Genomic DNA, 16,655 nt, shown 5'->3' with positions numbered 1-16,655 from the left:
GTTTTAATAAAAAATCTAACACTTTTACATAAAGAAGCAAACAAGAAAAAAAAACCAAAACTGTCATACAGCTGAAAGTAGATTTACAGCTCCAAGAAAGTCCCCAAGAGTCCCTTACATGGCATTAAATAACTCTCTTTAATTACATTCATTGATTGAATCTTCTGGTTAGGCTGACCTAACAGAGATAATGGAAGGAAAATGAGGATTATGCTACCTGGTCCCTAAATAGTTTGGCAAATGAGAAATGTAAATGAAAGCATCCTTGAGGTTGCTCCATAAATATACCAATTTATCCAGTGTATCAAGTGTTTGATGAATCAGCTCTAGGAAGAGCTAACTGTCCTGGAAAGGACTATCTTGGAGGCACACAAAAGAAAAGGTAAGCTGGTTTTGCAACCATAATGAAGCAAAGTAGGCAGGATCCAATACTTCCAGCGCAATTCTTGCTCATGCTTTAGTGGAACAATCAGAGCAGAGCCTTCATCATTGTAGTGTGTTTATCTTGCATGCCTTAAATGGTAAAGGTTACTGCTTCTATTCAACTCTGACAGCCAATGGCCAAGAGGACTCTCAAGAGGACTTTGGGAGAGTAAACACTTACTAGAATTCCCAAAAATGTTTTCTATTTTAATTCTTTTATTTCAAAATTAGTTAATCTCAAATTTAACATTTGGTCGCTTCTGTGAGTTTCACAGAGAATTGAAAAAATAATGTCAGGTTCATGACCATACAGCACTTTTTTATCCACATAGCAAATAACTATACTACTTACATACTTTATGCATCAAGTCTCACTTGTGTTTGCATAGCCTTTTTATGCTACATTAAGCAATGGAGGATTGAAAATGCTGACCAAGCAAGAAGTGCACAAATAAGACTTATTGGCTAAGAGACAAGATGTTTGCTGAACTGTCCTCAAAGGAGATTAAAATAAAAAAGAAGAAGAAGAAAAGAAACCAATTCAGTAAAGCTTTATCTATTATAATTACTTAAAATGTAGAAGGCAAGCTTCCTTCGCAGGCACACTTGCCAGTAGTAGATCAAAACAAAATTGTATTTTAAGAACCTTTGTCTCTAAAAAATACTCACTAAACTTAACCAACTGTATTCTTTTACATGAGCAGCTTGTACAGAGCAGTGCTTCAAGAAATGCTCCTTAAGAAGCACACCCTGAACATCACTATTCCCTTTAACACTTGCTGGCCCGTGTGCCAAGCACACAATTAGAGTTCCTTATCTGCAGGCAGCCCAGGGTAGTCTTACCTGGGTTAGTGTACAGGTGACTCTCTACAGTTTTCCCAATACTCTGCAGTTTAACAGCTTGAAGGGACTCATCACCATGCATGACTCTTGGCAAGCTGCCCAGAGCGTCGTGAACCAAATTTGCCACTTCTCTAACATCAAAGAGCTTCAAAAGTTCAGAGTACACCGATGGGAATGAGCTGAGAAATACAGCCTGGAGGAAAAGTGAAAAAACAGACAGCTGGATATTGCACTGTATTTTGACATTTGTAGAATTTACATAACTATAGAAATGTAAGTAACTGTAGTTTTATACTCCAAGGGTAGTTTGTAGCTTTAAAAATGGCCATATTTTCAGAAGACATATTCTCACATTCATTAACAAGCTTACCCTTGTGACTATTTTCCTTTAAGCATTACCTAATGACTGTTCATCTCTCCCAGGATGAAGTGAAAGTAAAAAAGTTCCACTTAGAATAAAAATACTAATACTTTACAGATTCTTCACAGTCTATGTGTGAAAAGAAATTTATCAAAGGATAAAAGAAAATAGCTGATATCAGAATAAAAAAAATAAATCAAGTGAAGTTTTTTTTTGTTTGGTTGTTTTGTTTTAAGATAAGTAATGTAACAGCCTCTGCATCTTCTTTTTTTCACATAATGAACATTTTTATTTTGGAGTGACACAGCACTAGCTGTCCTGCTTCACTTGAACAATCCTAAAATAGGAATTCATTTGGACACCACAATGAATATGGAAACAACCTCTGGAAAAGAAAAGAAGAACAATGCCAGAAAAAGGAAAATAGAATTGGCATGCCCTTCTTTCTCTCCAAATCCTGATAATTCCCATACCTCAGGACTTCTTCACACTGCTGTCAGAACAGATAGATTACAAGGGTAAAGATACTGAAGAATTTCACTTGTGGTTGCTTCTGTCATTTTACTATTATCTTTTCACTCCAACTGCCTACATGACACAGGATGGAAGAACCACCTCTCTACTCAGTTCTCTCCAATTCACCATTTTTTGGTAAAACCAATTTTCTACAGAACTTAAGAAATTAATCTTTCTTAACAGGTCTTAAACACTTTTGGTTACAGAAACAGGAAGAGAATGGTCTATCTATAAGCTGTACAAGTCAGTGAATCTATGGCACAATGTTAAGGTCTCTTCCGTAAATGTAAATGATCTCTTCTCTCTAGCAACCAGCAGCAGAACAAGGGGACACAGTCTCAAGCTGCGCCAGAGGAAGTTTAGGCTCGAGGTGAGGAGAAAGTTCTTCATCGATAGAGTCATTTGTCATTGGAATGTGCTGCCCAGGGAGGTGGTGGAGTCACCATCCCTGGAGGTGTTCAAGAGGAGATTGGACGTGGCACTTGGTGACATGGTCTAGTCATGAGGTCTGTGGTGACAGGTTGGACTCGATGATCTTTGGGGTCTCTGCCAACCTTAGTGATACCGTGATACTGTAAAGAGCAGTCTCCTGTATGGTTTGCCTCTGTGCTTTAGCTGTAGTCACTTTTATCAACTGAAATAAAGATACCAGCTGAGTACTAAACCATACAGTTCATTGAGAATTAAAAAATTTCTGTAAAGCAGGAAAACATGGATAGCCTTTTGTATGGCTCAAATTCTTTTGTTCTAATGTAGTTAAATTAGCTGTAAAATGCCCCAAACAAATTACTTTACTTGTATCCAGTAATATAAATATTATAATTCAAACTTAATTATTACCTTAGGATTATCTATGCCAAGCATCTTTAGAACCTTCTAGTAGGGAAATTTCACACTACAGGACAAAGGGTAGGAGGATGAGATGACAAATATAGAATATATAGAATAAACCAGGTTGGAAGAGACCTTCAAGATCATCGTGTCCAACCCACCAACCAATCCTACCCACCTAATCAATTAAACCATGGCACCAAGCACCCCACCAAGTCTCCTCCTGAACACCTCCAATGATGGTGACTTCACCACCTCCCCAGGCAGCCTACTCCAATGGGCAATCACTCTCTCTGTATAGAACTTCTTCCTAACATCCAACCTAAACCTCACCTGGCACAGCCTGAGACTGTGTCCTCTTGTTCTGGTACTGGCTGCCTGGGAGAAGAGACCAACATCTGCCTGTCTACAACTTCCCTTCAGGTAGTTGTACAGAGCAGTAACGTCACCCCTGAGTCTCCTCTTCTCCAGGCTAAGCCATTTTGCTCTAGCAAAACCACATTTTCTTTCCTGGGAACATAGGTAAGGACAGGCATATAGTTTGTGTATTAGATGTGGAAAGTGGCAATAAGGAAGGCACACTTGCAAACTTACTTGCAGCTGAGATAAAGCACTAGCTCCTTTGCTCTCTTGGGAAAGGAAGAAGCGTACTGACATAAGGAGCTCTTGAATACAGCAGCGAAATTCCTCCTCATTTTGTCCACCAGTGGCAATAGAGAATAACCTTCGAGACTGAACTATGTATTTAAAGATATATTCCTGCGCCTACAAACATCAAAAGTCAGAGATAACTCATAGAAATGAACCAGCTCATCTTTAAATAGAACACACACATTGATTGTACTGTTCAAATGATGACAAAGGTCTGAAATAGAACACCGTGTTACTTGATTTTGGCAAATCTTTCCATTGAAACAGTTAACAACAATTCAAAAGCACAGCCAGAAATGCTCTTCCTGTGCCTTCCATAATCTCTACAAAGCAGGGAATATTTTGGGGTTTTAATAAAGAGAATATGGCAAAATCTCAGCACTGCACCCTTTCCCCCAAATCTTGCATGTCTTTGTCTACAGAAACATCTATTTGCATAACGATATAAGTCTAATACAAGAAACAGGCTCACATTTTGAGCTGTTCTTGCAGTTTCTCTACCTGTTAAAAGTTGTTTTCCTGTTGACTGTTAACCAGCATAGAAAAGGTAAAGATGGCTACCACGTTGGTATTTTATTTCCAGACAACAGGACTTGTCCCATATAGATTATTAGGTTGTACAACTCAGCCTGACTCCATCCTGTGCTATGTTGATGGTACAGAATGGGGCAACAGATAACAAATCCCACTATTTTCCGTTTTTAAACTTGTTGGTAATGTATTGTGGTGGGTTAACACCCTTTTCTGAAAACAAAAAAAAACAAAGCAGGGTGGAGGGCTTGTGGGTACTTTACCCTCCCTGCAGGGCGTTTTCCCCCTGGGAAAGCTGAGTCTGTTCCACTCCCCCCTCCCTGCCCAGCTAGGGTATAAAAAGCAGGACATCATATCTTTTGGATCTCCTTTTGGCTCCTGTCTCTGCTGGATGAGAGCTACTGCAGCTGCCCTCCTGCTCCTCAGCCACATGGCCGGACCTGATCCTTTTCCCTGCTGCCTCCGCACCTCCTCAGAGAAAGACTGGTTTTGTATTATTCTTTTCTGTCCCCCTCCCATCCACTCCTGTTCCTTGCCCTTGTGAACTTTTCCTGTTATTGTCATATATATATATAGTTTAAAGAAAAATTCTTTGCCTCTCTACTTCCAAGCTGACTCCAGATTGTTGTTTAGTGGATTTGCTCCTTACCTCTTTTTCTTTCCCTCTCTGTTTGGAGGGAGGAGGTGGGGGGGGAGCGGGGAAGAGATTGTCAGCCTTTTCCCCATTTGGGCTTTTAACTCCCAGTTAAGGCTCAAACCACTACATGTATGAATACATAATTCAAATATATGATCACCTTTGAGAACTTTTACTACCTTTAGCACTTCCTGTATGTGCTCGTGCAGCTCCACTTCCGTCACTCGATCGATATACCACTTCAGTACTTTTATAAGATCTCTAGAATAGAACACCAGAAAGTATTACAGCAAAGTAGAAGAAGGGATAACTTTGCACAAAATGCAAACCAGTCACTGGCATACAGTATCACAGTATATTAGAGTTGGAAGGGACCTCCAGAAATCATGGAGTCCAATCCCACTGCCAAAGCAGGATCACTTAGGGTAGTTTGCACAGGATCACATCCAGATGGGTCTTGAAAGTCTCCAGAGTTGGAGACTCCACAACCTACCTGGGCAGCCTGATCCAGTGCTCTGTCACCCTCACTGTAAAGAAGTTTCTCCTCATATTGAGGTGAAACCTTCTATATTCAAGTTTGTACTCATTGTTCCTTGTCTTAATACTGTGCACCACCAAAAAGAGATTGCCCCCATCCACTTTACACCCACCCCTCAGATATTTAGACATTGATCAGGTCCCCTCTCAGTCTTCTCCACACCAAGGTCTTTCAGTCTCTCTTCATAAGAGAGATGCTCAAGTCCTCTTCTATGCTCAAGTTTGAAGCCATTGTTTCTTGTCTTATTTCTGTGCACCACCAGAAAGAGCTTGGCCCCCTCCACTTGACACCCAATGACAAAACAATAAACATGTATGACTAAATTTCACTAATTACTATAGGCCTAAGACTACACTTAGTTTTCAGTCTGCTGAGAGTCACCCAGTAGGTCTCTGATGAACAGAAAATACCAGCATTACATATGCAGCAGAATGATTTTGACAGGGATAGACAAGTTCATTTAAATTTGAAGAGATCCTGCCAGCATAGGCTACCCTTGCTATTCCATACATTGATTACAATAGAAGTCTAGGTAGTAAATAATACAGAGAGATCAGCAGACTAAGTGGTACTTCGTAGTGCACTGCTCTGCACAGACAGTGAACACAGTTGCAGCTGGATGATATTAAGGCTCCCATGTTTTCCATAGTATTTCAAGAAATGTACTACAGAAAACTACTTCAGAATTAAGCCAATGCTACAGAGTCAGAAAGTAACTTTTCTTGGCACTTCAAGTTTTTATTCTTTATTAACAGCCTGAATCTAGTCATTCATGCAAGCATTGCATTCTCTTTCTAATGATATAATTTCATGTAACCTAATGGGATTGATTCTGCTTAGTTTAACAACAACTGTCAGTACTCAAATCAGATAAAAAATATAGACTTTACCTGTATGCAAGTGCTCCTGCAAAATGACTTTCAATGTAAGTGTCCATTACTGGCTTAAAATGGTGAAACTTGCTGTCCTGCAGCAAATTTATTATGTGAACCTAAATACGATGGAAAAAGAAAAGAAAACCTTGGGTTTCTTCTTACTTAGCTCTTAAACAGTATTAAACATCATCACAGAACAAACCTTACCAAACAATCAAATACTTTTGATCCATATTTTTGAGAGTTTTCATCTAAAATCCCAAATAAAGTGTCAAGTGTATCTTGAAGAAACTGAATGGAGAAAATGAGAGATAATTTGTTATCAAATAGGTATTTTTGTGATATCCCTCATATTATCTGAAAGTACAGAAAATTATATACCTTCACTATTTCTGAACCATCAATTTCTTTTAATTTTGAGAGGCAACCTGCAATTTTGTCTGGGTGGGTTCTCCATTTCAGAAGGTCAAGCATATCTCCTGCAAAAACAAAATGCATGATTAAAATCGGAAGCAAAACAGCACTTAGGATTTTAAATTCCACTATTACAGTCCATTCAGGAAAAGCTGGCATCATTAAAGCAAAAGAACACATCTGAAGATTTGCCATAATTTTCATTCCACCCTACATATGCTCCACCAATAGAAACATAAGAACATACTACAGGGTCAGTAAAATCAGTCTCCTGTGGCAATTATGTCATACAATCCTGTTCAGATATTTGCCAACTACCGTCTAAAGATATTTTGCTGGGTTTTGTCCTATTGAAGGATGCCTTCCAGAGCTCAGTTGGTAGTGCATCAGACCATTAATGGGAAGGTCAGGAGTTCAAGCCTGCAGTGGGCAGCAGTGTCCTCCCTACTCTAGTCATGAGGTCTGTGGTGACAGGTTGGACTCGATGATCTTTGAGGTCTCTTCCAACCTTAGGAATACTGAACTAGAAATGGTCCCCCAACTTCTAGTTTAAATATATTTAAAATGCTCACCTTCCTATGTTCTTTTTAACAGAACAAATACAGTAACTCTAAGATCCTGCTTTATTCCTAAGCAATACAAACTCTTCTGGCAAATAAACTCTTCTAAGCTAACACTTACCTCAAGACCTTCATACTTCCTCATCTTTCTTACGTGGTTAACTATGTTACAGATGAGATTACATCACTGTTATCTCTATCACTAGGAAGCTCCAATGTCTGCTGTAAACACCTGACATTTATCTAAAAGAAACCAACCAAATTCTAAGACATGTGAAGTAACTCCCATTCTCACTCCCTTCACTCCTTTAAAGAACAAGAGGTCAATCCCAGCCTTAATTCTTCAGATCTAGTAGTACATTCCTTCCACTCAGGAAGAAAACTCCTTCCACTGCAGTGCAATCTGCTAGTTCACTTTTAGCCTCTTGTAATGAGCTTTACAATTCTTATTCTCATCTGTATCTTTCCTAATTTACCATGCAGTGTGCTACTGTAGTCTGGATGCTTTAGATCTGCTACATTTATTCTGAATAATAATATTATTTAAAAAAAAAAAAAGACAAGAAAGATTAAGAATTTTATTCTGGCACAGTATGTCTTTAATAAACTCATCTTACAGTGCATCCTGCTTAGCTACATATCCATCCTTCCATTCATGATTTCTTTTAAATGCTTGCATAAAATTCATCAAAATGTGATAGCCCAGTTAACGTATCCACTCTTGCACCTGTCTTAAAGTACTGCAGTCATTGCTTTTTGTTCATATGCTGTTACTTTCAACTTCAGAGATATCCTAAAAAAACACCTTGCTACGAGACTGGGAATATCATGTCTCATACTATTCAATATCCTAAAATAGAGTTGTGCAAACTTGGCTTGGTTTTTCAGCAGTTTTCACTTCATCCTGATCCTTGCTGAACTCTGACAAGTTGCTATTATTTCTCCCCTCTTCTATTGCAGTTCTCTGTTTACTCTTCAAATTTTCTGCCCATGACTCACTCAGGTCTCCAGCATTCTTTTCAAGTTGTATTTAGTAAAATTCCACATATTTTGAACCATTAAATTAAATAAATCCCCAAGGTCCTTTACGTTCAAGTTTAATATTTCCACGTTTCACTAACCAGATTTTCAGAATTTTTTTGAAGGCTGTTCATTTGGAGCAGAAAACCTTAACCTATCCTTCCATTAGTTTAAACTGAACTATACATAATTTATCACTGTCCAGCAGTGTCTTAGAAGGACTAAGTTGTTCAGAAATACTTACCAAACTAAGGAGTTAATAAAAGGTTTCCTTTTGGTTCAGCAACTATTTAGGTACTTTCTACCACAGACTGTTTTCACAATCAAGTACATTTGAGTCATGCTCATCTTTGTCTCATGGTTTTTGTCCCAGTTTGATCCAGGAAGGTTCATCACTCTCACAACAAGAGATTATGTAATATTGCTGTCTTTAACAACATTAAATAAATCTCCACCTGTGTTCAAATCTTGCCAGAATTGTTAATGACAAGTACCCTCCACGCTATTCCACCAATATTTTGCTGCTTTAATTGATTTTGGTGGGCATAAACTGTTGCTATGCATTGGTACATTTCCACAGCAGAGACATGTCCAGAGATCAAGGAAAAAGAATAGATTTTATTATTCCTTATGCAAGGAATTTTCAAGAAACAGGTATTACAAATCCAGTGAACTGAATTTGTCTTTTGGATAATTAAATAGACTTCCACACTTTATTCTATTTAAGCCTCAACTTAAGTAGAGGAGTAGAGAGTCTAACTGAAGGTGTCAGTTCATAGCAGGAAAAACACTTTACAGGTTTGCTAAAGGAATCTGGTGGAAGATAGTTGACAGTATTTGGGATTTGTTGGGGGATTAAAAAAGAGAAAGCAAATGTAAGACACTCGTTTCAAAGGACTTATTTCAAGGGAAATGCAAAGGAGACAAGGCATTGCTGAGATGACATTTGTGAATAGCCCAAGCATAAAGGACTCAAACAGAAAATCTGATGTGGAGCACAAGGGGAAGGGATAGCAATATGTCATGTATTAAGAGAAACGAGAACACAAAATTGTCCCCAAGAACAGATCCCAGTAGGAAAACATAGTTTTGGAAAAGGGAAAATGTCAATAGTGCTGATAAAATTTGCTGAAGGAGAAGAAAAATTTCCAATGCCTTGTCTTAATGATCATCAGATTTGTACATTTAAAATAAGCTACACTTGGCCAACCATTCCTACACAACAAAGCATTTTTCTTTACAAAATCTGTTCTGATAACATCTAATCTGTTTTAATAAAAGCTTTAAAATCATGTGATTTGGAATGATCTTTCCATCTCCCTCCTATAATTCCTGAGATATCAGAAATTGGCCTGGTGTAGGACCACAGCACTTTGAAAGAGAAAAGATGAATTCCAGAGCTGGAAGTCCACATTCCTCTTGCAAAAGGCTGCTTCTGTGCTTTCCAATACTCCCTTCCAAACTGAGGTCACTCTGGAAAACTGCCCTTTGTTACTTCTGCTTTATTAATCACCGGTTTAGCTTTTTTAAGACGTGGATATATGGATTACACCTTTGCCTTGCAATAGACATGCTATATGGCATGTTGCTCTGCTGATGAACAGCTGCTTACTGGAGATATCCCAGTCAGTGCTGAGAAGTTAATTGATACCAGCTTGCTACAATATCCTGAGTTGCTGGATGGATCCCTAGTCTCTGGCAGGCAGAGATCCCCCTTGTATCTCAAAACCAGCTACAAATACTACATATAAAACCTGGTGCATTTGTTTGCTAACCGTAACTGATTAAGTATCCAGGATCAAAAGTCAAGCTAAGGAAAACCTAACTGGCAGACAGTGTATATAAGAATGTATTTTTACAAGATACATTGATGAACATTCAGACCCCTAGTTAAAGGCCTCCAAAAACTGTTTGGAAGTAATCCTAAAACACCCTCCAAAGTACCCCGGGTAAGGAAGTTATGGATCCAACAACCAGGACTCGGCCTCTTTGGAATAGAATAGAATAGATTTAACCAGGTTGGAAAAGACCTTCAATATCATGAAGTCCAACACTATCTAATCAACTAAACCATGGCACCAAGTGCCTCATCCACTCTCTTTTTAAACACCTCCAGTGGTGGTGACTCCACCACCTCACTGGGCAGCCCATTCCAATGGGCAATCACTCTTTTTGTGAAGAACTTCTTCCTAACATCCAGCCTAAACCTCCCCTGGCACAGCTTCAGACTGTGTCCTCTTATTCTGGTGCTGGTTGCCTGGTTGAAGAGACCAACCCCCACCTGGCTACAACCTCCCTTCGGGTAATTGCAGACAGCAAGAAGGTCTCCCCTGAGCCTTCTCTTCTCCAGGTTAAGCAACCACAGCTCACTCAGCCTCTCCTCACAGGGCTCCTCCCCAGCTTTGTTGCCCTTTTCTGGACATGTTCCAGCAACTCAACATCTTTGCTAAGCTGAGGGGCCCAGAACTGGACACAGGACTCACAGTGTGGCCTAACCAGTGCTGAGTACAGGGGCACAATGACTTCCCTGCTCCTGCTGGCCACACTGTTCCTGACACAGGCCAGGATGCCATTGGCCTTCTTGGCCACCTGGGCACACTGCTGGCTCATGTTCAGCCTACTATCAACCAGCACCCCTAGGTCCCCTTCTGCCTGGCAGCTCTCCAGCTACTGTGACCCCAGCCTGTAGCATTGCATGGGGTTGTTGTGGCCAATCTGTAGAACCCGGCACTATCCCCCAGTCCCCATAATTTCAATAGGCATGAGAGATGATGGCATGTGGGAACAACCAGTGAGAGAATAACAGCTGAGTAAAATACACCTAGTAAAGCTGTGGCCTAATTCAGTCACACCCTTTACAAGTTGGGTTTGGGGTTCTCCCCCACACCATGGCCAGAAAAATAGCATAATTGTCAATTCATGTCCAGGCTGGACATTGTTGTCTGTAGACAGAGGCAGATCCCTGAGAATTTCTGAAAAATCTCCAACTTAGTAACATATTAAAAAAAAGAATCAATAACTTTCAAAAATACCAATACAATTGTTTAGTAAAAAACCCCAAAACAACACAGATTTTTTAATCCTGTATTTGTTCATCAATATGCTAAATTCTCTCAGGAATAACTGAAGTAATGCTCACATGACCAGATATTTACATGCTCTGCTCTATGTTCATTTTCTAAGCATGCAATAAGTTTTGGCAAAGTTTTGCTTAAAAGAATGAGGATTTGGAAACTCACCAAGATGAACTTCCCAAAGAAGGTCCTTGGAGAAAATATGAGCCTGTCTATTCAAAATATTTCCACCCTCTGAAGTACTGCTGAACTAATTGTTAACTCTTTCGGAGCTGAACATGGGATCAATATTATTCAGACTTCTACAGCCTCTTACTCAGAGTATGGTTAATATTAAAACAAAACAAAACAAAACAAAACAGGATATTTTATGGCCTATGCTTCCATTAAGTACAAAATAACTGCTGTATTGTGAATAGTTATCAGTATTATAATCCCAGACAACAGTGTAACTATGTATCAGTGATACATAGAAGTTTCAGGTAGTATGTGTAAGTACCAATAGATTCATATAATTTCCTAAATTAAGACCTATAACTGAAGCAAATTTTGTCTGATTGCCTTTTACCAACCTTTGGGAAAATCTTTTGTTTGATAACTTTTTACTACTTTGAAGCTAATTGCTAAGGGAATACAGAATGGATATGCACAGTGAAACAGACCACTTACTACTTGCACATAGCTCTGTTCTGGACAATTGCTACTAAATGGTGAAAATTAAGATGATTGTTTCAATTTTTAAGATCTACTCTAGTTGGTATTAAACACCCATACTCTACTTACAAGCAAGTAGCAATTGTATCATCATACAGACAAAAAGGTAAAGATGCAATCGTTCGCACATGAGAGAGAGAAGGAAGATCTTAAAAATGTGAGGAATAAGTTAGGGGAAAAAACCAAGAAGTCTATCAAAGAATGGTGAGAAATACATTACTAAGCAAATGTATACTGTTTAGAAATTAGTGGAAAACTGTTTCAGTTACCAATGGTAGATGATATGGCAAAAAAGAATCTCATGACATTTTATACAGAGCAATGCTCAAAACCCCAAACACAGGTATTTTTATCTGCTGGTCCTTATATGCAGCATATAAGATTGTTTTAAGTAGCTTAAAGAAAGGAAAGTTGGCTTACAGAAAGAAAAGTGCTACAACAAAAGAGCAGTACACATACTGCTTAATTAAAACCAAACTGCCACAGCCTAAAGCCTGCAAGAAGTATTTCACAACATCACTAAAACAAACAGATTAAGAGGTTATGTAATGCAGCTGGGTTTTGATAGTTGATTCCAAGAGTGCTGCATTTGATTCCAGTATCAATCTAATCTGAAAGGCATTCCAAATCTATTTAAAATCAGGGATTTATAAATCATGGATTTATCCATGGATTTATCCATGGATCTGTCATGGTTTCCATATGGATTGAGAAAAATTATGAAGAAAAGCAGTCTGGATAGAACATAAACTATTTTTGACTACATCCATGCTTGCTTGGCATGGAAAAAGCTAGCTGTTACACTCACTTAAACTGATCACACTTTAAATAATCAACATATCCTACCATTTTGAGTGAGCTTAGTAGAGCAGAGGAAGGATGTAATCCAGAAGGACTCTTTAGTGGTTTTTACTGTTTGGCTATTGTTTCCTAGGAAAATTCCCTTTGAAAAGGGGAGTTTGAGGTAGCGACCAGAATCCTGAAGGTTTGTGTTTTCTTCACACTGTGAAAACAAAGCAGTTTAAATAACTGTACTGCATCCAAACAAAGGACCAAATCCATAAATTATATAAATTAATATTGTTTGCCTACTAAAAACTGAGGAATTTTCACTATGCCTGCTGCAACTCTGTTTTTAGGTCATAGCTTTGCATCCAGCTTTGTAGTCTAACAAATTTGCACAGGTTATGTCAAATGAATAGCCTCAAATTTTGTTGTTAAAATCTAATGTTTATGTGGGATTATATCAAACTCTCTGAACAAAGAGACAAATGTTAAATATGGAAACAAAAATTCCACAAAACTGAAATATCTGTAAAATGATAACACTGAATAGATCTGCATAAATGAGCTTGCTTGATTTTGAACTTCAGGAATTCATTAAATGGGTATCAAAGGGTTTACTTTGTCTGTTTTAGTTGAACTTACCTTTATGAAGTCCACTATAAACACAGTGTTTCAGTGCACTGAAACACATACATAATTCAATTGTCATTTATAACAAGAAGCTTAATATGAAACAATCAACAATGGATATTTTAATGGTGACAAGACTATCACTCATTTGGCAATGAATACAGACTTTGGCAACCTAATGTTTCTGGGCACTTAAACTATGTTCCAAGCAAACAACCACAGCTAAAGATTACTAATTCATATTACCTTGTGTACAATGAGTTCATGGGTGCCATCTGGCAGAGTCCTCCCATTTTCCTGCATCAGAGGCACAAAAGAAAAGCCAAACAACTTCTTCTCACCCTTTTCTTTTGCTGAAATACATATGTAAATAGCACCATTTAAAGTTACTATTATAAATCATAGACCAAATAAATGGATAGAATACAATAAATGGATGTAAGAAAGCATACTAGAAGATATTTGTACTTAGTCAGACTAAGATAATCTTTTTTCTGCCCTCCCTACCTCCCCCTGATTTGCATATTATCTCTTGTAATGGTTTCTTTTGTCCCACTGTAAATCAGAAAGCAGTATTCTGGAAGGATTTTGTATTTATTAACAACAAATAATGGAAGCCACTGTTCTAGACACAAATGTTCAGACAGCAGATAACATTTTCAGACCTGTATACCTATGTTTGAAGTCCAAATCTCACTTGAAGCCAGTGAGTGCAGATGCTGAACACTTCTGAAAATCAACCACTTTTCCATCTAATGTGCTCATATACATGACTTTTGCATCTGGGTTAGGCACAGTTGGAGTGGTGTAAGTAATCATAACAAAAACATTCAACTTTCTCCTAGTATTTAGGCGTCACCAAAGCACTTAGTTCCACTAAGGAGAGTTGCAAGCCTGAAAAGCTGTGTCATGAAAGCATTGCAGAGAAGAATCATACAGCTGGCTTTTTCCTGAGGTATTATGGAAACTCATATACTGAATGCAGCTGTAACAAAAAGAACCAGGAGAAGTCATGAACAGTGCTTACTGGAACAGTGCCGGAATTCACAGCGGATGTGTGCTCCTCTGAATTTATCCACAGGAATAGGCAGTTTCAGCAACTCAGCCCATCTGGGGCCATTGTTATGATAAAGCACAAATGAATGGTACTCGCTGGCTGGTGGCTCTCCAGAGCCAAATGAGATAAAATCCTAACAAAGAAAAAGTGTGATTAAAGATTGCATTGTTCGCTGGTAAGAAGTCATTATGGACTGCTCATCCAAGGAAGGAAGGCTATTTAATCATTTACCTGAATATCATAAATGCCACCCATGTTACAATGCTCAATATAATTAAACCCCAAAAGATAGCAGCAGTTTGTTAGTATTTGTTGATTTGAAAAAAATGACAAAAATCATGCACACCAACCAGAACAGAGGGCTATACAGGGGTAACTGGGTGACCAGTAGGGCTTAAGCAACAAATCACAGAATCACAGAATCAACCAGGCTGGAAGAGACCTCCAAGATCATCAAGTCCAACCAATCACCCAACTAATCAATTAGATCACGGCACTGAGTGGTCTTAAGAAAAGACACCAGTCTTTTCTTAAATACCTCCAGGGATGCTGACCCCATCCCATCCCTGGGCAGCCCATTCCAATGGGCAATCACTTTATGTGGAGTCTGAGGATACAGCATGGTCTAACCAGTGCTATACCCAAATCACATATAAGAATATAATGGAGACAAGAACAATGCTCAAGATCTTTAGTCCTTGGAAATAAGCCTGTACCCCTGCTATTATACCACTGATCTGTCCCATCAAGAAAAAATAAAGCTATAAAGCTATCTAGATTCCCTGATTAATAAGAATCCAAGTCTTGGTTGCCTTGACAAAACCCATGACAGTCAGTCCGTAGGAAAGCAGACAGATGGATTTGTCTAAATCCTGACTTGCGGATACCTATTAATTCTCTGTGGGAAAAGTAAGCTGCAGCTATTTTCCTCAGAAATTACAAGAGATCATCTTTCCATCTCAATATCCTTTTCTTTTTTTTTAATGTGTACAAATATAAAAAAAAAAAAGATGTGCACACACATTTCTGTCTGTTTGTGTGCATATATATACATATAAAAACATATATATATACACACATATATACATATAACATTTATATGCACAATCTCACTTCATGTATACACACACACACACATATCATTTGCACCAGACTACTGGTGTCAGCCTTTGTTTTGTCACCCCACAGCCCTACAAGTCATACAGATTTCAGTGAAGGGAAAAACAAAAAGGCTAAACATTCATGGAAAAGGTTGAAGGTCAACATAAATCTTTTGCTTGGTATAAACACAAAACAATGTCTGTAAGCCATCTCCAGTGGCATGCAATTATATCTGAATAAAAGAAGGGATATACATTTATTCTTTTATTGATACACAGTGGTGATTTTTGCATCAAGGAGCTCTGATGAATATCAGGCAAAAATTTGAAAACAATTGAAATGTTCTCTGTAATAAGACATTATCTAATGATAATAATTAACATACTACTACTACTACTACTACTACTACTACTACTACTACTACTTATTATTATTATTATTATTATTATTATTATTATTATTATTATTAATCTCTACCAAGAATTATTATGACATAAAACTTTCTCCACAGCTTGATCTTATTTCAGTATTTTTCAGCACCTTAATGGAATCACAAGTTATCTGGCTGGCAATTATAGGTCTTCATGTGAATCATACAATTGAACACAGAAATAAAACAAACATGCATTTATAAAGGTTTAAAGCACAGTGGAAATACTTTGAATATCTAATGATAGCAAAAGACAATCATAACCTTTCCAAAGCAGTTCTGTACTCTTCAAGGAATGTCAACAAAAGGTTATCTACATGCAAAAAGGTGAATCAAAATTAACTACAGCAAGACAAAACATACCTACCTTTAAAATTTGGCCACTGCTATCCACAACATGCATTGTCACTTCCACATTTCTGGCCACGCTTTTCCCTCCTTTCTCAAATTCTCCTCTTTCTACAGTGATATATAAATCATTCCTCATTTCACCTATAAAAAAAAAACCAAACCAACAAACACCAACAAACCAAACATAAAAGCATACAAAAGTCTGTTCAACTTGCTTACACTTTAGCTTTTAGTACTTCAGTGGACTTTCATCTTTGTGTCCAAGCAATCCACACGTTATCATTATTTTTGCAATTTAAATAATAACTATTG

At 38.0% G+C, this 16,655-nt stretch overlaps 1 protein-coding gene across 7 annotated transcripts in view; it reads right to left on the bottom strand.

The window, feature by feature from the left end:
- The window catches only part of DOCK4 (dedicator of cytokinesis 4), a 257,655-nt gene that overhangs the window by 81,714 nt on the left and 159,286 nt on the right, over positions 1-16,655 (bottom strand). For all 7 annotated transcript variants that reach the window (XM_068169979.1, XM_068169983.1, XM_068169990.1 and 4 more), the window contains exons 14-23: positions 16,360-16,484; positions 14,432-14,594; positions 13,651-13,757; positions 12,835-12,991; positions 6,588-6,685; positions 6,414-6,497; positions 6,222-6,322; positions 4,973-5,054; positions 3,569-3,739; positions 1,267-1,459 (exon numbers count right to left, since the gene is read on the bottom strand). In XM_068169979.1, the coding sequence (XP_068026080.1) occupies positions 1,267-1,459; positions 3,569-3,739; positions 4,973-5,054; positions 6,222-6,322; positions 6,414-6,497; positions 6,588-6,685; positions 12,835-12,991; positions 13,651-13,757; positions 14,432-14,594; positions 16,360-16,484 (1,281 nt within the window). The remainder of the gene's footprint in view (positions 1-1,266; positions 1,460-3,568; positions 3,740-4,972; positions 5,055-6,221; positions 6,323-6,413; positions 6,498-6,587; positions 6,686-12,834; positions 12,992-13,650; positions 13,758-14,431; positions 14,595-16,359; positions 16,485-16,655) is intronic.

This window comes from Melanerpes formicivorus, unplaced genomic scaffold (genome assembly GCF_026170545.1).
Source record: "Melanerpes formicivorus ecotype bairdi unplaced genomic scaffold, bMelFor1.0.p_v2 SCAF_3, whole genome shotgun sequence".
In the NCBI taxonomy this organism is placed as follows: Eukaryota; Metazoa; Chordata; class Aves; order Piciformes; family Picidae; genus Melanerpes; species Melanerpes formicivorus.
This window is presented reverse-complemented; position numbering and strand designations above follow the sequence as displayed.